General features: G+C 46.5%; 2 protein-coding genes across 5 annotated transcripts in view; one reads left to right on the top strand and one right to left on the bottom strand.

Annotated features, from left to right (window-relative positions):
- Positions 1 to 26,214, top strand: part of BRF1 (BRF1 general transcription factor IIIB subunit) — an 870,857-nt gene that overhangs the window by 425,080 nt on the left and 419,563 nt on the right. The gene's annotated exons all lie outside the window — the stretch shown is intronic.
- BTBD6 (BTB domain containing 6) lies at positions 385 to 9,113 on the bottom strand. Of its 3 annotated transcripts, none has more exons than XM_069207332.1 (5): positions 8,811 to 9,113; positions 5,904 to 6,162; positions 3,085 to 3,175; positions 2,751 to 2,869; positions 385 to 1,744 (listed from the first exon to the last, which is right to left on the bottom strand). In XM_069207332.1, exons 2-5 carry the CDS (start codon positions 6,083 to 6,085, stop codon positions 712 to 714), a joined length of 1,425 nt encoding a protein of 474 aa, XP_069063433.1. In that variant the 5' UTR covers positions 6,086 to 6,162; positions 8,811 to 9,113; the 3' UTR covers positions 385 to 711. The 3 variants fall into 3 exon arrangements, with proteins under 3 accessions (XP_069063433.1, XP_069063434.1, XP_069063432.1); XM_069207333.1 differs by lacking the exon at positions 8,811 to 9,113 and adding an exon at positions 6,313 to 6,449; XM_069207331.1 differs by lacking the exon at positions 8,811 to 9,113 and having other exon boundaries at positions 5,904 to 8,308.

Here is a 26,214-nt window from a genome sequence, read left to right as displayed (position 1 = left end):
TTGAGTAGTGACAAATTATTTGACGATGGAGACAGTAATGTATGTACTCTTTGGATAAGATGTGATGTTGAACTCAAATGATCTGACCAGTTCCACTAGTGGAGCTACAAAAGTTAAATAGCGTAAGAACTTAGGGCCATATGTATGAAAACATTTTCTCATTGGCACAGAATGGGCAAAACCCTTTGATACATATGGCCCTTAATGAAGTGCGCTTTCCTTGCAAAAACTACATTTTAGTTTTCCTTGGTAATATAACCATGGCTTAATGCTGACAGAACATTTGAGTTTTTTTTACTTCTTTCACCAAATTCATCCTACCATGACTTAACTTCGCTAAACAAATTAACTTCTTACAAAATTAGCAGCACTGACCAAAAGGCATAGGTTTATGGGCAAAAAAAGTTTATCTCATTCATTAGCTGCTCTCTGAAAATTCTGAGAGTCAGCTACATTTAGTTTTTTGTACAAGTTATTTATATACAAAATAAATGCACGTTGCGTGCGGTTTTAACATTCCACCATGTGGTGCAAATTCAATAATTAAGTGAAATAGCTTACAAATAAATAAAATAAGATTAAGTTCTAGGGCATTCCTTCACTGTAGTTGACAGCTACACAGTGCAACATTCCATACTGCCTAAGAGTGCTTTCAAGCAAAGTCCCTCTAATGTGCTTCGCAGTAATGAAACGCAGTCCAGGTGTAATGTGTCATGCATAGAAAATGAGTTCCGGGATCTGTCCTCCTTGTACCCCTGTGCCATTGGTACTGTCGGAAGAGCACTGGAACTGGAATGTCACCTTCCCACACTGCACCTCTGTCATGCCCTCCTGCCCAAAATAGCTGAGTTCATTGCCATCCAAGATGGCGCTCACATTGTAGAACGTGTCCTGCTCCACCTGCACCGGGTGCTCGAACCAGACCGAGAACGTGTTACTCGAGCCATCCGAAATAAATTTGGTCAGGTTCTGTGCAAGTACAACCCCTTGCCGTTTCAGTTCTATCTTGACACTATACTCCGCTTTACCACAGCTTGAGCCATATAGTCCCAGTCCCGCTATAAATATCCTTTTATCTACGGCAAACTGGATGCTGTCACAGCGGCCTCGGTACCGCCACTGGTTACTACGGTAGGCCGAAGATTGAAATCTGTGACATCTCTGAGGCACCAGTCCCTTTCTTTTGATGAGCGGGAACTCCAGCTTGGGTTTGTTGGCGGCGGTGTACCACAAGAAGATGTTGTGTGTTTCTTCCAGGGTTAGGATATCAGATTGAGCTGCCCCATCAGCAAACTCCTCCAAAGTCATGGTTGGGATCCGTACCAAATATAAAGATTTACCCAGTACCTTCCGCTTGTTCCTCGATGTAACTGGCAACCCTTGTCTCTTACATTCCGCATCCGCCCAGTTCAGGACTGCCTCAAAAACCACAACCTCTTTTGTGTTCAGTGTTTCCCGCGTAACTATGATCTCCAGGGTCTGTAGGTCTATTTCACAGAAGCCTTCAGATTTTAGCGCCAGTTCCGCCTGCGCATCAATGACTTCCCAACATCGCTGCGTCAACTCCGGCTCCTCGAAAAGTCTGCTCTGGGACAGCAGCACACAAGCGTTCTTCGCCTCTAAACTCGTCTCCAGGAAGTTAACGCAAGCCTTGGCAAGGGCAGGCACGATATACTTCTTGGCGGCATACAGAGTTGCGAGCACGGTGTCTGCTTCCAGGTCAATCTCGTCGCTGTACATGTACCTAATAAAGTAACACGATAATTTATTTATTTTTCATAGTGTGAATCTACCAGAAAGGCTTCGCTTTACATTGAAAGAAACTGTGGAGATGGAGGTCATATACTTAAATTAACAAGCACTATGTACAAACTTATATCAAAAACCATGTCTGGAACTAATACGAGTGATCACTCGTTGACCAGGGAGATAGAAAGGCCTGCAACTAGTCTAAGGGGTACACGGAAGATGTAGGGGTGGAAGGTTATATAAGTAGGAGAGTAGAGAGCGGTGGGAAGAATACAAGACCAAACTACCTGAGCTTTAAGGGACAGAATGATCACGCAATGGTGGAAATTAGACTTGTAGGTTGGGTAGTAGTGGTAAGGTACGTAGACGAGGGAGGTACAACAGGTGTCTTATGAATATTAACATTGTTAGCAAATAGGGGGTACCCTGTTATGAGGAGGTGGGGGGGGGGAGAAAAGAGCATGAAAAGATATGTGCGCAGGGACTGTAGGACAATTACAGATGCAAAGGGTCGGTTCCGTGTTCAAATTGTGTGTTAAATGTCATCAAATGTAGCAGCAGATAATTAGGAAGCAAATAAATCACTTATTAGATCATGCGTCCAGTATTTATTCAATAATCGAGGGTTTGGACTGTATTGTTTTCTGTAAGATCATAGTGTTAAATTAACTGGTTTACTTATAACCTAATTTTAGGCTGGCCTAGCTCACTGCCAATAGTTTCAAAATAAAACACAGATTTTTCATATGTCCTAATTACCCATCATGGACTTTTGTTAAAAAAAAAAAAAAAAAATGCTGCAGGAGCAAACGTGATCCGCCTGCATTTTTAAATGTCAAAGCCATTAGGGTAAGCTTGCATGGTTCACTGACTGTGTAACCCTTTGAAACTATCAGAGCTGCAGGAGGGCTCGGTCTGAGCCATAAATACTGTATATAAAATAATACATATTTTATGAGCTTTTCCTTTATGCTCGCTGCACGCCTAGAATGACCACTTACTTTAATAGGATTAGAAAGGCCGCAGGTTCCACGTCTGGTATGTGGATTTCGGACTTGACTTCTGCGAGATCACCATAAAACATAGCGTAGAAGACCGAGCTACCAACCGCCAACACATACTATAAAAATACAAACAAGTCTAAAATTGATATTGGGCAAATTAATTTCAGTCTTAAAATTTACAGGCGCATATGCATGCATGCAAGAAAAATGTAATGCGACATAACTCATTTAAACTGGCACTTGTTTTGGTACAATTTAAAATCAATGTGAAATTCACATTTGCTAATAATGAACATTTTAATACTATTCCTAGCACCCACACTTCACAAACCTTGTGTGCAGGAACTTTCTTGGACGCCCCTTGGGGGCCCACAATGAAATGTACGTCGGCCATCAGTTCGTTGTTGAACATCAGTGCATTCCTGGAAGAGAAGAAACACTATTAAATTAGCACTTCACCCCAGAACTCTAGAAACGAGATTTCCTGCCCAAGCCCCTTTCTGTCCTGTGAATAGTACACAGTATTTATCAAGCAGTCCTCTTAAAAACGAGTTCCCAGCAATTACCCAACACACAAACATAGGTTTCAGTCATCGCTGTGAGGAAACTAGGCAACAGTCCAAGGTGGCCTCGTAATTACTCAAACAACCGTGTTAGCGAGACAGGTGCATCCTCACGTGCAATTGGAGGACATTTTGTTTCCACCCAACCGCACCTCCCAGAATCTTTCAACGGTGAATGCCTGGGCTCCGTTGATGCTGCATTTTGACACCGCGTAGAAGAAACGTGTGCGCGTTTCCTTCTGGGTGTGTGCAGGCTCGCCCCTCGGAGGCTATTCCTGGCTGCACACCAGCTAGGCGTACTGTGGGTGTGGCAACGTGATGCAATCAATTTGTCCATAACAAGAACCGGGCTGCTCTCTAGCTAGATGAGTAATGGAGGGCGTGGTTCTATTGGCTGGATTTCGCAGACCAATCAGGAACACAGTAGCAGTCTGGATCAGTATGTTCTGACTGACTGCTACGAGAAGGTCTGCTAATGGCAGTGTGTTCGTCGCTTTTGTAGCGCTTTTTGGCACTCTATGCATATCTTGTCCGTCAGCGAAGAGCTCACATGTTAGATATTACAGAGCCAATAAGAAGTGGTGTGTATACTACGCTAACTTAGGTGATGTTTTAGACTTTTGAAACACCTGCAGGGATATTGCACACGGGAGGTGCACCGGACGGGTTTACATGGGGGGGAAAGGATTGCATCCACAGACCCTAGAAAATTCATTAACTCGGTGAAATGCGGGTTACTCGGAGGCCCAATTGTGCTATTATGTTACTGAAACATAGTCTTCTTTCATAATTTAGAACACTGTATATTAATGGAAACACTTATTGGGCGGTAAGGGGTGAAAGAGGTACCTGTGCGAGAACACTCGTCCTTCTCCCAGTCACGAACCCGGCCTGTCAGCTAAATGCCAACAAACTCAGCGTGGCATGTGTCTGCGGGTACACAGCGAATGACATTTATATTTTCCAAGTCTTGCATTTCATCGACTTAAGCCAAATGAAAATTTCGACATATGCACTCTAAAACGTTTTTATTTTTACATCTTCGTAATGAATTTACTGTTTGATTTCACAATGTGATAGTTGCCAAAGGAAAGAAAGAGATGAAAACGTTTAAAGTATACTAAATCCCCAAACCACACTGAAGGATGTAACAGCAATGTGTACATTTTTTGTTTTGGGGCGGGGGGGGGGTGTCAGCAATGTTGTTGCTGTGCTGTTTCCCAACAACAACGTATCAAACTAAAAAGTAGAGAAAGCCACAGATTATTACCAGGAATAAACCGCGCTACGCAATGTGATATTTTATTTGGAGAGAGAAAATATGAAGACCATACTGATTCAAACTGTTGTATCAGGTTTGTAAGGAGATATCTAACTGGTTTCCGATGGAAAATCCATCAGTGAAGTGGGCTGGGTAGTTTGGCTGGTCACCAGTGTAGTCAGAAGACTACTGTGCACACTAAACCACTGGATGGCCTGAATCTCGGTAGCCCACTGATAAAGGTCGTTGGGGACCCTTAAGGGTCAAACAGGAAGCACCATCATTTCCATCGGACATGGGTGTGCACTGAACTCGCCCATCTGGTATGGGCACAGCTGCTTACAAGGCTGGGCAGATTCCTATCTTTCATGGACAGTAGGTGGTGTGAGAGGGGCAGGGCTGGTTCTCTAGCACCAATCTCCCCTAGACAGCACGGACAGCAAGTAAAATTGCTCACTTGACACTGCAGTTGATTTGTCCCCTGCAAGCGGGTTGGGTGGGAGGCAGGGCACAACTGAAGAGCATGCTTTGTTATTCTGTAGACGTGATGTGTGGCGGAGTAGGGCGATGTGTCCTCGAGAAAGTGGAAAAGTAGGAGTTAATGGGTTGCCGTGCACTATAGGAGTGGAACTTGAGTGTGGTGGGATGGAGGCTGTGGTATGGTTGAGTGTAGCACCTGGGGTTGCCTGATGTGGAACCTCTTGTGGCAGGCCCGTATCTCTGTTGCGTGTAAATCATGTAGTATACTTTGATGGGTGCTGTAATCTACTCCCCAGCTAGTCTGCTGTGTGACAAAGGGAGTGAATCTAGTCTGGCCACAAACCTTATCTGCATTATCTTGGGACAAGAATCGGGTGCCATCAAATGTTCATATGTACGTTGGCTAGTACTGGCCGCTATGTGGTAGGGCCTCTGGGCTTGGCACCGGTCTCTCCTAGATTGAGTAAATCTAGTCCTCGTTTTATGGGTGGGAGCAGTGCACGGTACCCTCGCCGCAGCCAGCGGGCTGCGCACCTCACCCTGTTGTGGTGGGTGCTGTATATAATGGACTCAATATCTGCCGCTCCATTGGCGGGTTGAAGCACTGTTGCTCCCTATCGGATACACGCACTGGGTGGTCATTCATTGCCCCTTTCTCTCAGGAGCCTCCCATCCTAGATCTGTGTACGTGGGCCCCGAAGCCTCTTATCAGATGTGTATTCACTAAGATCTATCCCTAGGGTGGGCTGTTAGCACAGCCAAGTACTGCTCTCACGATGGGTGGACATTCTCATGACGTAAACAACTCAAAGAAAGTAACAAAGGATGAAAGCGCTCCGAACTCACCTCTCCCTCAGGGTAGGATGGAAACACTGCCAGGTGCCGCCCTCTGGGTGGTTGTTATTGAGGTTGCTCTCCGGGGGCTGTGGCGGAGCGGCCTGCTGCAGGTGCAGGCAGTTCTTCTTGCTGTTGGCAGTGGTGTTGCTGTTGTCTAGCAGGGTGTGTGCCGGGTACAGTTCTGCAGCCATCTTCCCGGGCACGGGCTCAGAGCATGCCGCGGCCTTGGCGCCGGCCCTCACGGTCCGCCGCGACTTCTTCAGGGTCTCTGGAAGCAGAAGGAGGAAAGTCAGACACTTCATGACCCGGCCATGGAGGCACCCGGGTGGCATCGGAGGAACACGTCGCCAGAGTAGCAGAGTCCGGCTCTGCGGCGGTCCCTGACCGGGGTTCAGCCCAGAGTCGCCGCGTTCCTTACCCGGACCCCTGTACTCATTGGTCAGGGCGCTCAGGACCCAGGAGTGGTCTCCGTGCCTGGCGCGCCTCCCCCACTGCTCCTGTGATGTGGGACTGTTGCCAGCGGGCGCTGCTCCATGAGCAGGGCGGTGTTAAGAGCCTTTCTGCGGAATAAGTGGATTTCGGAAGCGCTTACTACCACTCTAACGGAGTTTTGCTAGTAGCCTTCGGTCCCTGGTACAAGTTCTCAGAGTCGCATCCTGCACCCCTCTGTGTCTCCCCCGGCAGGGCTGAGTTTGTTTTTAAACTGCCCGATGATGGCCGCTCCGGTGCCAGGTCCGCCGGCAATGCCCTCTTTCCCGTGACTAGAGGAGCTGCGTTTCCCTGTTCCAGCGCATCCCTCTACGTTACCCGATTCCATGCGCCAGAGTGAACCCAAGAAAAAGTTTTTTTTTTTTTCGTTTTTAAGTCAGTGGCGGGTCCTTGCTGCCCTTTGGTTGTGTCCTCTCCTGTGCCAGGCCCTCCTCTGAAGCCCCGTCCGTGCTCTGAAGCGCAGACGCTTTGTTGTTGTGAGAAGTATCCGTGCTGGAGAGCCCAGCTCTGGCACCGCCTCTTCCCGCCCCCTGTGTACGTGTGACGAGTCAGACCCGCCCTGGCAATACAGCCCACTGCAGGGGCGTGGCTTCCTCAGTCTGTGCCTGCCTCCTCTGCCATGAACTCTGCAGCCCCTGAAGTGCTTGCCTCCTCCCTCCCACCTCGGGACTGCGTGTCCCCATGAACCTTGCAGCCCCAGAAGTGCCCGCCTCATTCCCACCTCTGTACTGCGCGTCCCCACGAACTCTTCAGCCCCAGAAGTGCCCTCCCCACTCCCACCTCGGTACTGCGTGCCCCCTGTGATGTGAAGTGCAGCAGGAAGCATGCCGCCTGGTTAAGTGGTGGTTGTGCATAATGGCATATCGCTTGCCCCTGGTTCTCTGCTATATCAATTTTGCAGACCCGCCTCCTCTATCTCTACCTCTCTGTGCTGGAATGTCCAGTCCCTTGCTTCCCATTTCTCCTTCTCTGCGCTGTCAACATAGCATCCCTCAACCTGTTCTCCCGTCATCTCGGGTGACCGCTGACGTCCCCTCTTCGCGCCCAGAACTCCACAGCCCCGTATATGTTCTGCAAATAACTGCACCCCGCTTACGTCCCCGCAATACGCTAACAGGTACCGAGGCGCATACCGTTTGTTAACACTATCCACTCCAGTGCTTGGTACCCACTCTAATCTGGTTCGCCAAGTACTGCCTTGACCGGTGTGTTTTCACTGTTTTGCATGGTTTATGCCCAGACTCTGTTTTTTCCTCAAATACTACCGTAGCTTGTGTGCCTGTCTGCACATTAAGCCGGTCTGGCCTGGTGCTGTACCGGACTGCTCCATGTTTTGGTAGAGTAACTTGGTGCACATCCTTGCACTGTTGCACCCCTCCCGAGTTCCTGGTTTCTACTTTCCTCTTTACCTGCTTCCTTCCCCCCCCTCCCTCCCCCCCCCTCAATGTACCCGCATTTACTGTCTCCTTTACCCCCTCCGTTTACTTGCACCCTAGCCCTTCTGATTTTCTACCTTCCCATTTTTATAACTCCCCACCAGCTCCCCTCTTTAAACAACCCTTCCATCTTTCTTTCACCCTCTCCCTACTCTCGGGTCTGGCCGGAACTTCCGCAAAGCAGACCGTTTCGTATAAAGCACATAACGGACGGGGGTGGGGCAACTCGTGTGGAGAGAATACGTCTTTCTTAGTCCCGCCAGGCTACCTCCTCCTCAGTTTTATCCTACCACAAGGGTTCAAAGGCTGTTCACAGTCCAGATGGGTGCAGAAATCCCTGAATGGGAAAGCGCAGCGGGTTGCACCTTTCTGTGGCCCAATGTTTGCTACGCAGGTGTACGCTCCTCTCGGACCTGATTGCAACACTGACTGCGGAACTTAGGTACGGAGCAGAAGTGGCTGCATCTCTACTGCCTCCAACTCTACCACTGCGTAGTACGTGGGGGAATGTAAACAGAGCTAAGACGCAAACCTACCCCTCCTCCACTCGTACACCTTCTTGAGCACGCTCATCCGGTGCATGGAGACATGATGTGTACGTGTTGAAGACAGTCGAAGATCCGACGGGAAACACTGCAAGAGCAGCATCTGTTCCCCTGCCCCGCAGCTTGTGCATGAACCATGCGTGCGTTCAAGCACTGCCGTTGGTCAGAGACAGGAGCCGCTGGGCTGTACTGGGTTTAGTACCTCGTGTTAGATAACTAGCGACTCACTGGGAGAACTCTCGCGTGGCGGAGCAGTGGAAACATTCCCGTCCAGTCGGTGCATAGCGAGCGGGGCGCCAGTCGAGACGCCGGCAGCGCTCAGGCTTGCGCAGGGTTTGTTGTCGTTGTGCCTACAGCTCGGCTTAACGCTCTCCCAGCTCAACGACATCCCAAGCCGCGAACTGCATACCCCCGCCGCAGCATCTACCATCTTTCATGGTACCTACCGTACGCTACCGGGCCTTCTCCCAGTCCCAGGGGATCGCGGCCGCCGAAGTTTGCAGGGCAGAGCCGTCCTCCGTGCAGTGGGAAGCCATGATTGTGGGACTGGCACCCCGGGGGCGGGGCCTATGTGCATATCCTGTTTCTGCTCTGCTTGCACCTCCGCTCACAGCCCGCAGAGGGCGCTGACACCCAGTGGACCAGAGTATGGAACCGCAAAGCCTTTCCCCCAGATGCATCTGGCAGGGAGCTTCGTTGCTCAGAGAAACGACGGGGGGATGTAAATAGCTTTCCTGCTTAGAGGAACTACTGGGAAATATCCAAGGGATGTGCCTGCTTGCCCACTGCACGCGTCTGCGCAAACACCCTCTTTGTACTACCGCATAGGAAGACAGAGCTCCAGGAAGGAACAAGGACACACAGACATCATCGCGGGAAGTGCTTATTAGCAAAAGGGGACTGTTTGTTATATCGTATCTTGAAAACCGATACAACCACCATCAACTACGTGTAAAAAAAATAAATAAATAAGTAGGCCACTAGTTTATCAAGTTACGTGTTTTTGTTACAGGTTTAGGCAGTGTGCGGGCTTTGTGTTTGAGGGTTTAGAAGATTGCTTCGTTGCCCGAGTAAGCCTCGAAGATGCCTGGAAGTGAGGAAATATCAACAAGGGTTTACCGGGCACTTACTTGAAGGAGGTCAGTGCTGCATCCACTACATAAAAAGTCCCCCACAGACCCTCCACAGACTGTTGACCAATCGTATTGCTTGATGTTGAAGACACATATTTAATAAGGATCTTATTACATGAGCTAGAAGCTTGGGTTCACGCTTCAAATTTCTTTTGCCATTCTTTCAAACAGACTTTTGCTCAGCGAATGGGATACCAGGCAATATCTTAGCAATCACTACGGACATCCACAAATATGTTAATGCTGAGGAACAGCTGTGTGTTTACTTCCTTGTCTTTAAAACCACATCTGATGTAATTGATAGGAGCCTATTGTAAAACAAAGTGAATTCCATATGCTCTTTTATAAGCTGCCCTTTCGTTTTACAGTTGAACTTTGGTTCAAATAAAGCTTAGCAGCACCTCAACTTTTTCCTCTAGGGCAGCGCTTCTTAAACTTTTGACTTCAGTGGATCCCCCACTGAATCAGTACTGGAAGCCTAGGTCGCCCGGCTAAGCAATTTCTATGATATGAACTGCAAAACAATGCACAAATATACAAAAACAAAAATACATCAAACAAATGTTCAATTATTGAAATATTTTATATTTCAATCACATTCGGAAATAGAAATACGTTTTTTACATTTTCAGTTTTCCCTATTTGTATGTACATTATTAATTTTAATTGATTCATTTTGATGTGATTTAATTTTGTAAAACAGACATGGACCTCCTGAGTAGGGCTTGCAGACCGCAGGGGTCTTTGGACCACAAGTTAAGAACCACTGCTCTAGAAACTATACTCACATGGGGTTGTGTATTTGACACAGTCTTGTTGTTCCTCTATGTAGCAGACCTGGGTGCTCCCAGACCTTTAACTTGAAAACCTGGGGAGGAAGGAGTAGAGAGGTGGCAATATTCTGCCCGCACTGTCTCACCAGAGGCGACAAGTCTTGCCTGACACGTCACACGCTGTGCACTGGACAGGGTGGACGGAGTGGAGGAGTGTGGATGTAGAGTGCGCTTCAATGTGAACCTCAGTGCCTGGAAACTGCGGTGAACTGACAAACAGTGGGCCGGGCTGCAGTGTGACGGGGGGTGGCATCCCCCACAGGGGATCTGCTGCCCGGCAAAAATTGCGCTCAGGCCGTGCGTCCACACCCTAGGCAAGTCAAGTGAGTTGGGAATTGGATGGGGTGGCAGTAGGGAGCAGCGAGTCATGAGGAGTTGTAAGGGGGCCTGGTGGCCTGATGGGAACTCCGGACCTGACCAATCAAGAGGAGGGGCACAAAGGGAGTGGGGGGGGGGGGGGGGGCAAGCTGATCACTGCCTAAACTGTGTGGCTTGTCCCGCATCTTGTGCCTCTCATTGCCTTTGAACCCCTGGTGCCAGTACCTTGCATCTTAGAGTCAGTTTGTGGCATGGCTACCATGCTTTCGCAGAGGCCAGAGGGTTGAGCCGGCGAAGGCAGAGACAGCCGGACAAGGTCTGGTGCGATCTGCTTCTTTCCGTGTGCTCCCCGCCTTGCAATCCCTCTCGTAGGCAATCATGTTTACCATCAGTACTTATAATTGCACTTACGGCGAATACAACAATTTCAACCAGCGTTTCTGCCAGAAGCATGCTGCAACAAGTGCTGTGTACTTCCACTGTAAAAAGAGTTCTGGTCAGGAGGACTGGAGGAAGGTGGTTGGAGAGCAAACTTCTTTGTACAGAGCAAATGAGGACTTACAGCTCACTCCTCTTGATGGCCCAGGTCAGGGCACATAACTGGATGAAAAGAGGTAAAGCTGCCTAGTACAAGCAGGGAAGTCGTACAACGGGGAACGAGGTAAAGCACCCAAGCCTCCGCAAGAGTAGATATTGGCAGTGACAAAGGACCTCACCCCCGAGGGTGTTGCAAACCCAATGCCTCCACATAGGATATGACGAAGGAGAATGGTGGAGGCAAGTCAATCCAAGCGTATTTCACCCCCTGGGGCTCACAGTCTTAGCATAGGACCCGCAAGAGGAGTCTGACCTGAGAATACAACCAGGATGGAGGTCCCTCGGTGACATTGCAATTACCTGTGGTATAACATGGGAGGAATTGCCATCCGGCGCAAAAGTCAATGCCGGCACCCTCTGTGCAACTCACACCCTTAAGGGAAGAAGTCCAAACTAGGCCCACAGATCAGATCACATATTCCCAGAAGTGGGGTGTCCCTCTGTCACCTATCATTGCTATAAAGAGTAGTGAGATGTCCCATATGGAATCAATCAGTTATCAAAGTATTAGGAGGGTCTTTGGATAAATAATTTCTGGAGGAACCACCCCCTATGTGCGATCTTGACAAACCCTGCTGGGAGGTCTCATTCTCTCAAGTGGAAGTAGAGGAGGTTTTTAAAAAAGATGTAGGAGTGCCCTGTGTGGCAGGGAATGACCACAACGGGTCTCCTGAAAAAAGTCAGACAGACTTCTAGCACACAAAAATGCCCGGTTCTACTCAAGCCCAATCCCTGGCAGTAAGGCCGGCGTGACCCTGCAAACTTTGTTATATTTCGCAGGGAGAGCACCCAGTGCCCGGGGGGGGGATCAAACATTTTTTTCCAATGCCGTGATAACATCTACTCTGCATGACTCAAGTGGCCAGCAGAACCTGCTCAGCCTTTCTCCACTCTTAAAGGACAAGGGTTTTCAAAGCATCATCTTCCGTCCTATGTACAGACCGCAAGGTCTTTGGGATATCCTCAACAGGGGCAACCTAGTGAAGACTTGGAACTTAATTAAGGGCCTCAAACACGTAAAGAGCAAAGATCTCAAATATGAAGCCTTTATAGCCCAAGGATACTTGGAATTAAATGAGAGCACAGAGGTGCAGTTCTACAATCAGGAGATTGTGCACTCACTATTTTCCAAAACTGAAGTGCTTGAACATTGGGGAATCAAGCTAACGAAGATCAACAGAGTGAAATACCCATTCTTTCTCATCCCCCAACCAGGTAATGAAATGAGGGTCCGTGCCACCACAACAACTAACAGGGCAGACAGGGGCTCAGTTCTGTACCATGCCAAGGGCGCATCTTTGGCTCTTGACATGAGGCCAAGTGAATTTTCAATCACAATTGCCCCAGACCACCTGGGGCTAAGACGCTGCAGGGCTGCAGTTTCACAAAACAGGGAGGTCACCGGACGTGAATCCTTTCTCCCCCACTCCTAACATAGGCAGAGGGGTCAGGGCCGCCCAGCAAAGCCAGGAAAATCGAGATCGACCACAACTCCTCAGATAGAAAGCTGGACACCTTAAAATTAATTGCTTGGAACATGGCTGGCTCAAGCAAACTGGCTCAGGACCCAAACCTAGAATTATTTCTACAAATATTTGACATCATATGCCTTCAGGAGACCTGGCAAGAAGTGGAGAAGCCCCTGTCTGGGAATAGGGAATTCTTTAGCCCAGCAGAAAAGGCCAAACTAAAAAGACATACAAAAGAGGGCTTATCAACCTACATAACTACTAGTAAATCATTCCGTATGAGGAGGCTTGACCTGAGGCCCACCCACATGTTAAAGGTTAGCATAAAAAACCGGACATTTGGACCAACATTAACAGCTGTTCTAGTAATGAACATTTATATCTTTCATAATGCTTCCCTAAAACAACAATAAATCAACATGACCGGAAAATAATTACTAGCATTAAGAGCTTCATATGGTGACACTTCCTGGATCATCACAGGTGACTTCAATTTAAACATGGCCAACCAAGGCAGGTGTAGTTCCAGAGAAGGAGCCTAGGATCGAAGATTGGGATTTCCAGCACAAGTGTTGCATTGCACGACCATTGACAAATGCAACCACCCCTGTAGGGGTCATGGAGGTCCTAGGGCAGAAGGCCTTAATGGCAGATTTCCAGAGGACTCCTCAATGAATGCAGCTCACAGATCTAAGCTATTGGAGTCTACTCTTCATTACACTTTCGTTGCCACAGCAATATTTCACCATATTTAGGATTTTCACATAATCAAGATGTGAGAGTGACCATCAGCCACATATTACGACAATATCAAACAGTAACCAGCATGAGGATGCCACGGAACACCTGGGTAAACAGAAACCAGGAAGCTGCGAACTACAAATAAGATGGTCAATAGTATCCATGAAAAAATGGAGCCCTGGAAAGCAAGCCTACCTACCGAGCTTGGGGCAAACTCAGATGTGATTTCCAACTGGGAGGCTATGCTGTCCTCACTAAGAAAGCACTTGGGTTCTCTACAACGCCTGCCCCAATGCTGAGAATTGATAAAAAGCGATGATATACGCAGGCCTTAAAGTAAGAGGCAGCAACTCAATAAAGGTGCCAGGCTGTTAAAGCTTCACCATTCGGAATCCACTTATCCTAGTTAATTCCGTGTTGGACGAACAGTGGGTAAAACACATTTCCAAACTATACCATAACAAGAGGAGGAATTACCAGCAAACACATGCAGTGACCTATCCCCCCTAAACTTTGGGGAACAAAAAAATAGAAGAGAGATTATGACTCTGTAGAAGCAGTGGTGCTTCCGGTCCCATTGGCCTTTCTGCAGCAATATTTAAAAACCATCAAGCCATCTGGTCAACTTTGTAAAATGTTTAATGCTTGTGTTAAGGCAAACAAAGTTCCAGACTCATGGATAGGGGCAATTTTTCATCCTATTTACAAAAAGGGTCCCTACGAGAATCCAGATAACTATCGGATGATTGCGCTGCTCAACATTGATACAAAAATACTTGCTGGACTCCTGCTCGAGGCCTGAGCTAGTAAGGCAAACTTAATCTTGGTGCTTCCAACTGGCTTTCGGACATCGAATAGTAACTCTGACAACCTCACAGTGCTGACGATCTTAACAGAAAAATATACAACGGAAAAACTAGCTCTGTACAAGAGCTTTGTTGATCTAGCCAAGGCATTTGACTCAGTGAATGGGCACCAGCTGTGGAGCAAGGTAGAGGAATGGAACATCCCGCCCAACTTGTTATAAGGAATTGAGCCTTTTTATTCTAGAAACTTGGCCAGGATTACAATCTGCGGCAACAGTAGAGCAATTTAATAAATCCAAATACTCAAAGGCTTCAAACAAGGCTGTGGTTTGGCTCAGCCTTGTTCAATCTATACCTGACAGAACTCTGTTTACAATTGGATTCCACTTGCTCCCACCTTCTCAAGGTGGGCCAGCATCTAATTACTTCATTATTATATGCAGATGACATTGTCTTATTGAATCTCTCAGGCATCAGCTTGCAAAACTTGCTAAATTCACTTCACCGGTATTGCAAGGAAAATTAACTATCTGTGAACCTGGAGCAAACTAAGGTAGTCACCTTTGGAAAGTTGTTGTTAAGAAAAAGCTATGGGTCTGCGGGGAACGTCCAGTGAGCAGAAGTGGCAGCTATAAATATCATGGTGTCTGGATGCAGGGTTGCTGGATTCACCATTTGCACTTCAACACCTTGAAAGCAAGGATGGCGTCTCAAATTGCAGCCTTACAAGTCCTATAAACCGGATTGCGAAGTCGGACCTGGAGATCACTGCCCTCCGTGATCAAAGCTAAGTTTTTCAGGGCTGTCATATGGCTTGAACATTTTTCCCGGAAGATTTGCTAACTTCTTGATACTGCACAGAGTAAAGTCTTTAACCACTATTTTTTTACTATCCCACAGCACTTCTACAGCACAAACCAGGCTAGAATTTGGCCTTCTGGACCAAGAAGTAGTGCAAGAAGTTGCCTTTCTGAAATATGCCTCATGGTTGAGGCAGGCTAAGCCAAACTAACTGAAAGCCCTGATATGGCAAGAAATTGGCCTGAACGTATCCCCGAATTCAAATACGTGGTCTGAGAGACTTGGGGCATCAGTTAAACGCCTTCACTTAGGCCAGCTCTGGCATCAAAGCCTTACCAGAGAAAGCTTTTAAGCAAGCATTGAACAAACAAATTAAGCAACTCTCTTTGGCCAATGGTAAACTCAAGTTTCGACAACGTTTGCATGCATGGATGACCATCAACACTTACAAGGTGCCTGCTGCCAGGCATGCATGGGGGGAACTTTCTAAAAAAAAGTATCTAAAAAAGGTGCTCCACACCAGACGTGCTCTACTTTCTTCACTTGATCATGCTCTAAAATTGGTTCGGCCCTTAAACTCTAACAGATGCAGGCTTTGCACATACCCTCGAGAGGACTTTTTGGCATATACTATGTACATGCCTAACCTTCCTTCCCTGGTGCAAAATTTACCTCCAAAATATCTTAAACGCCAATGACATCAGGACCTGTCGTCACGCAATTTGGTTCTGCCTGAACGGTTTGACACCTCAACATATGGCATGCTTTGCAAGATACATCTTAAAAGCAGTGCACTTGCTTAAACAGGCCACTATTAGTCCAGAAGGGAGTTCATATGTGTAGACTGCTACATTACTGCTTCACTTTCTCCTATAGTCAATCTGCGCCGCACTGCACTTCAATTTTCCTTTGACTCCCTATCCTTCTGCCCTTTTACCTCCTTCTGTCTACAGTAATGCCATTTTTATCTCCTGTTGACTACCTACATCATTGGCCACTAGGTACTGAGATTACGTGACAAAACCTTTGGGTTGCCCGTACAACCCTTTGGGTTGCAGTACTACAGGACCTGGCGTGGCCAGCAAGGTGTATGTCGCCCCCCCCCCCAAGTCTTTTCCTTTGCAACAACAAACAATGAAATACCCCTATGTAGGTGGACTTTGAGAGCCCCTTCGCCTTGTAGCTTACTATATATCTTGCATATTTATATTTAATGAATGGCACATATATTTTCTTTTATCACCTTGTGTTGTAACTGATTATAATGGTTTTTATTAATTTTGCATATAAAATCATCAAACGCTCTAAAGGGGGAGCAATATTCACTCCTTTATTACAGCTTACAGATGACTCCGGGGTATAAGGATGGCAGTGGTTAAGGGAATAACCAGACCTGATGGAAGGCAAGGTCAACATCACTCTCTTACTAGACAGGCAGTGAAAATCTTGAATGTGATTGGTAGGACCAGTAGAATTCTCAAATGTAGGGATTTTTAAGGTCTAGAGAAAAGAAGTTAGTGAAGAAAAGATTTAATCATTGAATCCTGGAATGGAAAAAATGGAAGAATGAATCTTAAATATGACCAGGGCATAAAAGACATTGCACAATTCATAGGGTTGACAGACTTTTTAACAGTGCTTAAGTTCTCCGTGTTGTTACTCATGTTTGAAATTAGAGTTTTTTTTGTTTGTTTTGTTTTTATTGATCAGAGTGCAAGGATTTACTTTTTTGTACGTCTGAAGAGAAGATAGATATATTTTTTGGTAAGATCCCTGTAACTTACACTTAATGTCAGCTGGCTGAGCAGAGTACCACTGTGCTGGGTGACTTGTCTGAGGAAGCAATGGATTTAAGCAGGGCCGTGGTATGCAGAAGCATGATAACCCATGACCTATAATTGGCAGAGCTATCTGCATTTCATGTGGGTGAACATTTATAGGCTATGGAAAGAACAGCCTTCTTTTCAGCTCCCCAATGTACATGAATACCGGATTTGGATCATACTGGCTTGAAAGTTATTAAATCAGATTGTGTAAAAGATGTATCACCACAAGGAAGTTATGGTTGTAATCGTCTGCAAATGATAATTGAATTTCATGTCTGCATAGGTGACCCAGTACTCGCCTACGATTGTCTGACATCTCTTTGAAATTACACCCACTTTCTAGAAGAGAGGGTATTTTCAGGTATTTAAATACTGATAACCATAATAATTACATTATTTTAAACCATTTATGAAATTTTTTAATGATCTGTACTTGGTAGAAAATCTAAAGATAACTGGATCTGCTGTCTCTTGGCACTGTAGTCTCTTGTGACCCCAGGTATTCTTTTTAAGGACAACACTAGTTTTACCAAAATTGGCATCAGGTTTTCGTAGATCTCTTTAGTTGATTAATCTTATTTGTGTCTTCTCTGTATGCACCTTTGAGGACTTCCTTTGGAAGACAATCTGTCTTTGTTAGGTTTCCAGTACATCATTAAAGAGATAAGTGTTTTGTTGTTTTTTTCTCGCAAGACATTGGACAAGGAAGTTAATTCTCTTTTGTTGTTTTTAATTCAGTTCTTGTGTTTCTCTAGCCAGCTCATGCATTTAAGTTGACTCGGTCTCTTCTCTTTTAGCCATTGTTGTCTAAACATCTATTTTATTTATCTTTCAAATAGGAAGTAAGTAGTTTGAAGGTTTGTGAAGGGTTTTAGATGTTTCTGAAGATTCACTTCAGGAGGACTTCAAAGAAGTCTACCTCTGTTGCTAACAAGTCTTTTAAACCAATTACCTCAAGTGACATTAATCTGCTGATATGAGAACCTTCTTGATGATGTCATGTCAGCTTCTTGGATTAGTAAATTTTGATGAAGAATTTTGTATGTCGTTTCAAAATATGCAATGACTTTCCATCCCCATATTTCTTTTCCAACAAAAGTGATTATATGATTAAATATATGCAGAGTGTACTATGCTGTGCATTACAATTGAGTATTGGAAAAGGCCATGAACTCTTGAGAGGTGAAGCCATGAGTAGGTCATGATGTCCTGTGCTTTAGGCCTGTTTTCTCCCATACGGTTGCTGAGAAATTATATATGTCAGATGCATAGGCATCTTGAGTGAGAGGATCTTCATGCTTCTGAGGGAGCACCAAAGCTGCAACCAATCTGATTGAAGGTCACTGTCTGGCGCAAGCTTGCAATATATATCTGATAGCTGCATATTCCTTACCTTTGAATTTTCCAGGCGTCACACTGGATCCAGAAGATTTTCTTGAGCAGTACCCCTGCGTGCCATCTGGTGGAGTGGATTGGCTCCATGTGCGTTGTCATCCGCACCAGAAGTGACATCGCAGAACCTATATATGTGCCACCCAGGCACGCTGATGCCCTATATTTTCTTGCCGTGCCAGCCAGCGCTGATCTGGAGAAGAGCTACCCTTCAATCAGTTTTTGACTGGACCGTTTCAACTTTTTGTCAACAGTTTTTGAGGTTTTTCTTCTTGGCGTGTTGAAGATGTCATTGCGTAAGACCAGTTTTAAACCCGGAAGAGCCTGTCACTCGCAGATGTCGGTGATGGAGCCGCACCTAGTCTGTCTGTGGTGTTTGGAGCACGATCCGAAGTGGTGGTCCAATTTCTGGGCCAAACATCTGAAGGCTTTGAGGCAGTGGTCACTAAAGCTAATGGCAACCCGGCGTGCAAGGCGAAGGTCCTGGGATTGGTTGTGGAGTCTGAAGTCATCTTTGTCCGATTTTAAGTCCTAGGGACGATCAGGTAAGTCGAGGCACAAGAAGAAGAGGAAGAAGTCAAAGTGGTCTTCAACTTCTCCTCATTTGTCAGCCGACTCAACGAGGGAGCAACTACATTCTAAGCCTCGTTCCATGGAACTGGTTCCTGGGCTGACTCTACACCTCCAGAAGCTTCCAGAAGCCAGAGTGATCCTGCCCAGTGTAAGGAGTTTTATGAGGCCATGCACCTCATTTTTGGGCAGTTTAACCCTATTGGCATGCCATTGGGTCGGAGGAGGCCCCATTCGGTTCCATGCCGGCGACTCCGACGGGCCCCGAAGGATTCAGTTCTGGACCCGGGTGCAATAGTCCTACCATCTTAGCCTTCCTCAGTGCTGGTTCTGATGACAACCACCACCAGTGGTGCCATCCCCAACTCCCGCACAGAGCAGGAGGGGCAACCCACAATGCTGCATCCGACACCAGCAGGAACTTCGTTTCCTAGATCAGAGCCTGAGCGCTATTTCCTTGGGCCGTGTCTTGGGGATTACTGGAAGGGGTTGCTGGACCCTGCAGAATACCAGCCCTATGCAGAAGAACCAACTATGGACTGGTGTGAGGGCCTGGGTGAAGCCAGTGGACTGGATACTTCTCCAGATACTGGTGTGCTTTCTCCCCCTACTATGGCTATGGAGGAGAGAGCTTCATAATGCAATTGTGCAGAGGACGTCTGAGGTCCTTGACCTTAAGTTGGCCTCGTTAGCAGTCAAGACTAACACCTTGACAGAGGTGTTGCAACCTTGGCGACACGGCCCAAACCCAACACAGGGGCTCTTGTTTTCACTACTCCGTCCTAGGTGACCCAAACTTCCTCGCCAACACCCTACCTCAGAGAGCTTGGTGATCCAAGCCTCAACACCCCAAGGCTGTTCCACCCCCTCACTCCCAGACACGGAATACAAACAGCAGGGCTCATTGGTGAAGAAGTTGTTTTCTTCTGCCAGCCTTGCATTGCAGTCTGTGAACAGCTCATGCCTTTTGGGCTGTTACTCCCACACTTCTTTGGACATGATTTTGCAAGTGCTGCCACAAGTCCTGAAGGAGGCCTAAGCTTTACTCTCAGGCTGTTTCAGACGGGAGAGATGCAGCAAAGTTCACAAAATGATGAGAACTTGACATGACCGACTCACTGGGCAGAACGGTTTCATTGACTGTGGCTCAGAGGGGGCATGCCTGGTGAGGACTTCTGGCTTTTCGGGGATGTCCAAGCTTCTCTAATGGACATGCTCTTCAGTGGCACCTGTCTCTTCGGAGACCAGGCAAATTTGGTGCTAGAGCACCTCACAGAATCTCGGGCTATGGCCAAGTCCTTGGGCCTTTTGACAGCCCCCGTCATCCCCAATCGGCCTTTCGCTCCTTTCGTGGCTACAGAAGGGTCTTCCAGCTACGCCAGTTCCCGCCCAGCCACTGAGGTGCACACACTTTCTAGCCTCGTAGGTCAGGTAGCAATCAGTCTGGTCAGTCCGCCACCCCTGGCAGCTGCAGCCTCCAAGCCTTCCTAATCTGCCCCTTTACCATCATGGACTCCCAGTTGTTTGCATGATTCTCCATGACCTGCTCCACTTGCAGTTCATAACATCGGACAGGTGGCTGTTGCAGATTGTCCAAAGGGGCTACTACCTCCCTTTCGAAACTTCGTCACCATCTCATGATCAGCTGATGGAGGAACATCTGTCCCTTCTCCATGAGGAAGTTGCAGCTCTGGAGAGGGTTCCTGTGCCAGAGGTAGGCTGTGGTTGCAACTCCCCCTACTTTCTGGTTCCCAAAAAGACAAGGGCCTCCCCCCTGTTTAGATCTCCAAACCCTCAACCTCTTCCACAAGAAGGAATTCAAAATGCTCTTGTCGGCTCAGGTCCTGTCTGCCCTCGACCTGAGAGACTGGATGGTAGCGTTGGACTTGCAGGACGCATTTTTCCACTTTCTCGTCCTGTCTGGTCACAGACATTACCTGCGGTTTACGGTGGGCATTGAGAATTTTCAGTTCCCCGTGCTTCCCTTTGGCCGTACCAGCACCTCGCGGGTGTTCACCATGGTGATGGCGGTGGTCCCAGGTCATCAGCAGAGCTCAGGGGTACTAGTCTTCCCCTATCTCAATAACTGGCTGTAGAAGGCGAGCTCGCCCCAGGCCGTCTTCTCCCACCTCCACACTACAGCAGACCTTCTGCATTCCCTGGGGTTCACTATCAACATGCCAAAGTCACACCTGACTCCTCTCTGACACTCCATTTCATTGTAGCAGTTCTGGACATAGTGCAGTTTCGGGCATAGCCTTCCGAACAGCAAGTCCAGGATATTCAGGCTTTGATACCAATGTTCCAGCCTCTTATTGTAGATTTTGGTGAGTCTGACTCTGAGGCTTCTGGGCTTCATGGCCTCCTGAATTCTGCTGATGACATGCCCCTGGCATATGTGGGCTCTGCAGTGGGACGTGAACTTCCAGTGGGTGCAGCATCAGGAGAATCTCTAAGATGGTCCCAATATCTGAGGGAACTGCGAAAGAATTGCGATAGGGTCAGAGGCAGACCCCTCTCCCTTCCCTACCCAGTTCTTACAGTAATGACAGATGTGTCACTCCTGGGATGGAGCAGCCATCCTGGAGAGGCGGAGATCAGAGGACTCTGGTCCCCAGGAGAAGCAGGACTGGGCCCCAGTCATTCTTGTGGCACCGGACTGGACCCGGAGAGTCTGGTATCCCAGGCTACTGAGCATGAACGTCGATCCTCTGATGAGGTTGCTCCTTTGGGACAATATTCTGTTGCAGCAGAGGAGAGTTCTTCACCCGGACCTGTCCACTCCCTGCCTTCTTGCATGGAGATTGAGTGGTGGCAGTTGACAGCTTTCGACCTTCCTCTCAAAGCCTTTCAAGTTATTCTGGCAGCCAGGCATCCCTCCACTAAGACGGTATTCGCCAGTTGTTGGAAGAAATTTGTGGCATGGTGTGCAGAGAAACATTTTGATCCTCTTTCTGCCGTCTTACTCTTTAGTCTTTCTCTTGTCCAGCAGGGCTCTGCTCTGGCACTCTGAAGGGCCATCTCTCTGCCCTTTCTGCCTTCTTGAGGCTACGTGACCAATCTTCCTATTGTACATAGGTTTCTCAAGGGCATGTTCATCTTTTTCCTCCTTTAACATTTATATTGCCTCAGTGGAATCTCAATCTGGTCTTAACATTCTTAATGTGTGCTTTGTTAGAGCCCCTCCACAATTGTCCCTCAGGCTTCTGACACTGAAAACAGCCTTCATTGTGAGAATTACATCTGCCCACAGAGGTAATGTTTTGTAGACATACACATTTTTGTAAAGCACATCAATTGGTACCGTGGAACTTCATGATACCGGGTTAATGGGAGTCCTAGAATCGGAACGTTCGGGGGGTTCTCCGACATTACAGTTATTAAGGTCTGTCAGCATGGTTGCCCATGCCATGAGGTCACCGGCAAGTTTATCGTCCGTGCGTACATGCTTCATTCAGATTTCTTCTGTTGCTCACTCTGTGGTATCCCTGAGCCAGGCAGAGTACGGGGGAGGCTGGGGCTCATTCACTTAATGGCTATGCGAAGCTTGGCCACAGTCAAACCCAACACAAGGGACTTTGTACTAAGTTTCTTCTTTGACGGGGAAGGGAAGAGGCCTAAAAGTATGTGTGTTATGTCATGGCGGTACTGTCCAACCCGTGGCTTTTTGAAGGCTATCTAAAATTGTGGTCCAGTAAGGGGAAAGGGCTCTACAGTCCCACACCATGTGCATAAAATGTGCCTTTGGAGTCTGGCAACTGGGGCACCTGTTGGGGCGCGTGGGGTAATCCTACTCAACGTGTTGGGGGGAAGATATGTTTATTGAACTGAGTTATACTGCGTCAGTTTAAAACAAACATTCATACTTGCTGTGCGGACCCCCTCATATATACGCTCCCAGTCCCTGTCCAACAAGTCCTGTGGTATTGTTTCCTCCCATCTGGCTTAGACTGGAAGCGGGCGGAGAGGGAGGTCCGCACGCTGTGCTCATTATGAGTGTGTAATCAGGTGTCTTTCCTCGGCCATGTGAAGCATCATTTTGAGGGTGGTTGTAGTGGGTGGAGCATCTGGAATGTAGGCCATATTTCATGGGCCGTGGGTGAGATTTTTTGATATTCTAGAAATTGTCATTGTGAAAGTGTGCATCGCCTCAGCATAGGAGATGAGTCGACCCCCGGGGTATAGATCCCCCCCAATGTAAAACACCCCCCCAGCGTTGTATTGACATGGAAACCTCTATTTTCTTAAAGGGTTGTAAGATCCATATAGGGAATTCTGTGGTATATTGGGCTTTCTGAATCACCCTCTTAACTACATCTTCCCATATCAATGCCACTAAACGGATTATGTAGGGTGTATCCTTGGGAAGTCTTGAGCTGACCATCAACAGGGCAGCAGGTGGAACGTCCCCATAGGTATCCTCCAGAAGATGTCTCCCACGAGTCTCCTTCATCCAGCAAGTAAATGGTTTGCTACATATGTGCTACCTTTCTTCTGAATGTTGCCACCCAACTTCATTTAGGCCAACCAGTCACACTGCCTAACTTTTTTACTCCTCCACATCTCTTCAGAAGAGAAGGCGCGACTCCACCATCTGGACCCAAAAGGAGATTTGTTGTTATACCTTTGACAGCACACAAGAGTTCCAGGTGGACGACCAACACTTTGCGGAGTATGTTGGTATAAAGAAGGGTCGTGCATTGCAGAAGTGGATCATATCTAATTCAGTCATGCTCTGCATTAAAATTTGCTGCGCATTAGCTGAGAATCAATCTCCTGACGGCTTGCAGGCTCATTTCACCAGAGCTAGAGCTGCCACTACTGTGTTAGCATGCAGAGTTCCAGTCGTGGACATCTGCCAGGCAGCAACATGGTTATTTCTGCACACGTTAAGTTAACACTACTGCTGGGAAACTCAGGTCTGTAGAGATGGATACATTGCCTGTTCAGTTCTGCAGGACTTCCTGATTTGAAATTGGTCCAATGGCCCACCTTTGGGGAGGTATTGCTTGGGTATCTATTCAGAGCTAAAGAATACGCAGCTAGAAGTCTCAATCAAATGAACAAGTTACTTACCTTCGGTTAAGCCTTATCTGGTAGAGACTAGATTCGCAAGATTCCACCGTTTTCGAATGCAAAATCACCTTTCACGATGTATGAAAGGCATTGTAGTGCAATTTTAGGGAATCGCAATTTTTTGTGATTCCCAATCGCAAATTGCGATTCCTATATAGGAAATCGCAAATAGGGAATACCTATTTGCGATTGCCTATGCACATATATCATGCATTTCCTAAATGCGTACTGGGCATTTAGGAAATGCAATTACCACCAACTCCAAGTTGGTTGTAACCATGTGTAATTTAAAAAAAATGCATTAAAATTAAAATGAACCTCAAAGAATACAAAAGTTGAGAACCCACTTAAGTCATTTTTTAAAAAAAAGTTTTTGCTGAGAATGTTAATCACAGATAGGCCTATATTATTAAGGTTCCTATATATTGAAATAAAATGTTTAATAAACATATGAAAACCAAGAGTATTTATGGGAAATAATCCCATGGATAATATGGAAAGATATTTGAATAAATCAATTGTGACAGTGTTAAATAAAGGTGTATAAAAATGATGTCACAGGTCTAATGATATGAAAATTAATAAAATATGTTCATAGTATGAGTATTGAGGAGGAAGGGTAGGAGAAGTTATTATAACATGAGACTTGGTAATGAGGAACGACGGGGTGCACTTTTGCATGGTCCTCACTGATACCCTCTTCCTTGAACTTGAGTAATCCTTTTTCTGATTTATTATTACTACTTGCAGCCTTGAAAAAGCCCTAGGTGAATGCACCACATGGGGCGAGACACGTGTTGGCTGTTCTCTTATGTTGTCTTCAGTACAATTATGAGCTTGGAATCAATAAACAGACTTTAACACAGTACCAGAATCTGATGAACTATTGCCTATCTGTGATTAAAATTCTCAGCAAAAAACAACTTTCAAAAAATGACTTAAGTGGGTTTTCAACCTTTGTATTCTTTGAGGTTTATTTACTCTGTGGAAAACTGGTCCTAATCCCCTCTTGATTACCCACAGTCTAAACTTATAATTTAGGGCATTTGTTATTGGAAGGGAGCATTGGACTTTGTCCATTTACACCATTAAAATGGATTTTTAAGATGCCGTGTAGCCCTATACATGTGCACATTTTGTTTTTGGGAGATGCATCAAAGGGGGCCTTAGGCACCCAGCACTCTTGGATTTGCATTACCCAAGTTTCAAATTCCTAAAAAGAATTTGAAAATTAGGAAATGCAAAACCATTTGCACCTCTGGGCCTTCAGGCACCCACTACTGGTCAGGGCTCTGTGGGTCTCAGGTGTGCTGCAAATGGTGTTAGGTTACTGTCCATGGCCTGGTGATTAGCATTGTGACTGTTAGTGCATTGCCTAGTGCCATTCCCTAATAGCGATTGCGAATTTTAAGAAATCACTGTTAGGGAATCTGTTTTCTTACATACCATTTTGCATTTCTCAAATAGCAATTTCTTAAAATTTGCTATTTAGGAAATGCTAAACGGTACTTTGAAACATCTGGCCCCAGATGTAGCAGCAGATTCCTTGCAGGCCCACCCATCTTCCCTGCTCCACAAATGGATTTCTATGGATTAGGCTGACCCCTCTGAGGGCCCTAGTTGTTCACACCAGTGGTCAGTAAGCATTATGGCTCAGCACTTCTGACGTGGAAAGCAGTAAAAATTAGCTGACTTCAGCATGCCTGGGTGGCACCTATATAGGTACTGCAACATCACTTCTGGCACGGACAACACACTTGGAGCTGGTTGTCTCCCCCTGACAGCGCACAGGGGTACTGCTCACGAAACATCTTCCATATCTGGTCTGAGGCCTGGGAAATTCAAAGGTAAGGAATCTACAGCTAGATAATGTCTCTACCATCTAAAATGGTTACCGAAGATAAGTAACTTGTTCGTCACTTTCTCAGGTAGAGCATAATTAAATGAAGATAGAAAATGACAGAGTTTCTGCAGACTGAGAAACATTGAAAATACTGAGTGGAAGCTTTGTGTGTAATAACACCAACTAGGAAACTTGGTTATATGACCCCTGTTGTGCTAATTTAATTATCGACTAGACGTCAGGAAGAGAGGGATTCCGATACAGATTGATTCCATCAGTTATTCGTTGCTCATCATCTAATATGCAGTCATTATTTCTTGTACTTATATTTATCCTATTTTCACTATTTTTGTTTCTGCGATAATGCTCATTCACATAGACTGTACTAGAAGAGGGTTTTCATATTTGATTAAGCCTTTTTGAAATATACTTGGTGTGGCTTTCA

The sequence above is a fragment of the Pleurodeles waltl genome, chromosome 9, assembly GCF_031143425.1.
Source record: "Pleurodeles waltl isolate 20211129_DDA chromosome 9, aPleWal1.hap1.20221129, whole genome shotgun sequence".
Lineage (NCBI taxonomy): Eukaryota > Metazoa > Chordata > Amphibia > Caudata > Salamandridae > Pleurodeles > Pleurodeles waltl.
The sequence above is the reverse complement of the archived record's forward strand: the minus strand, read 5'-3'. Positions and strand labels throughout refer to the sequence as shown.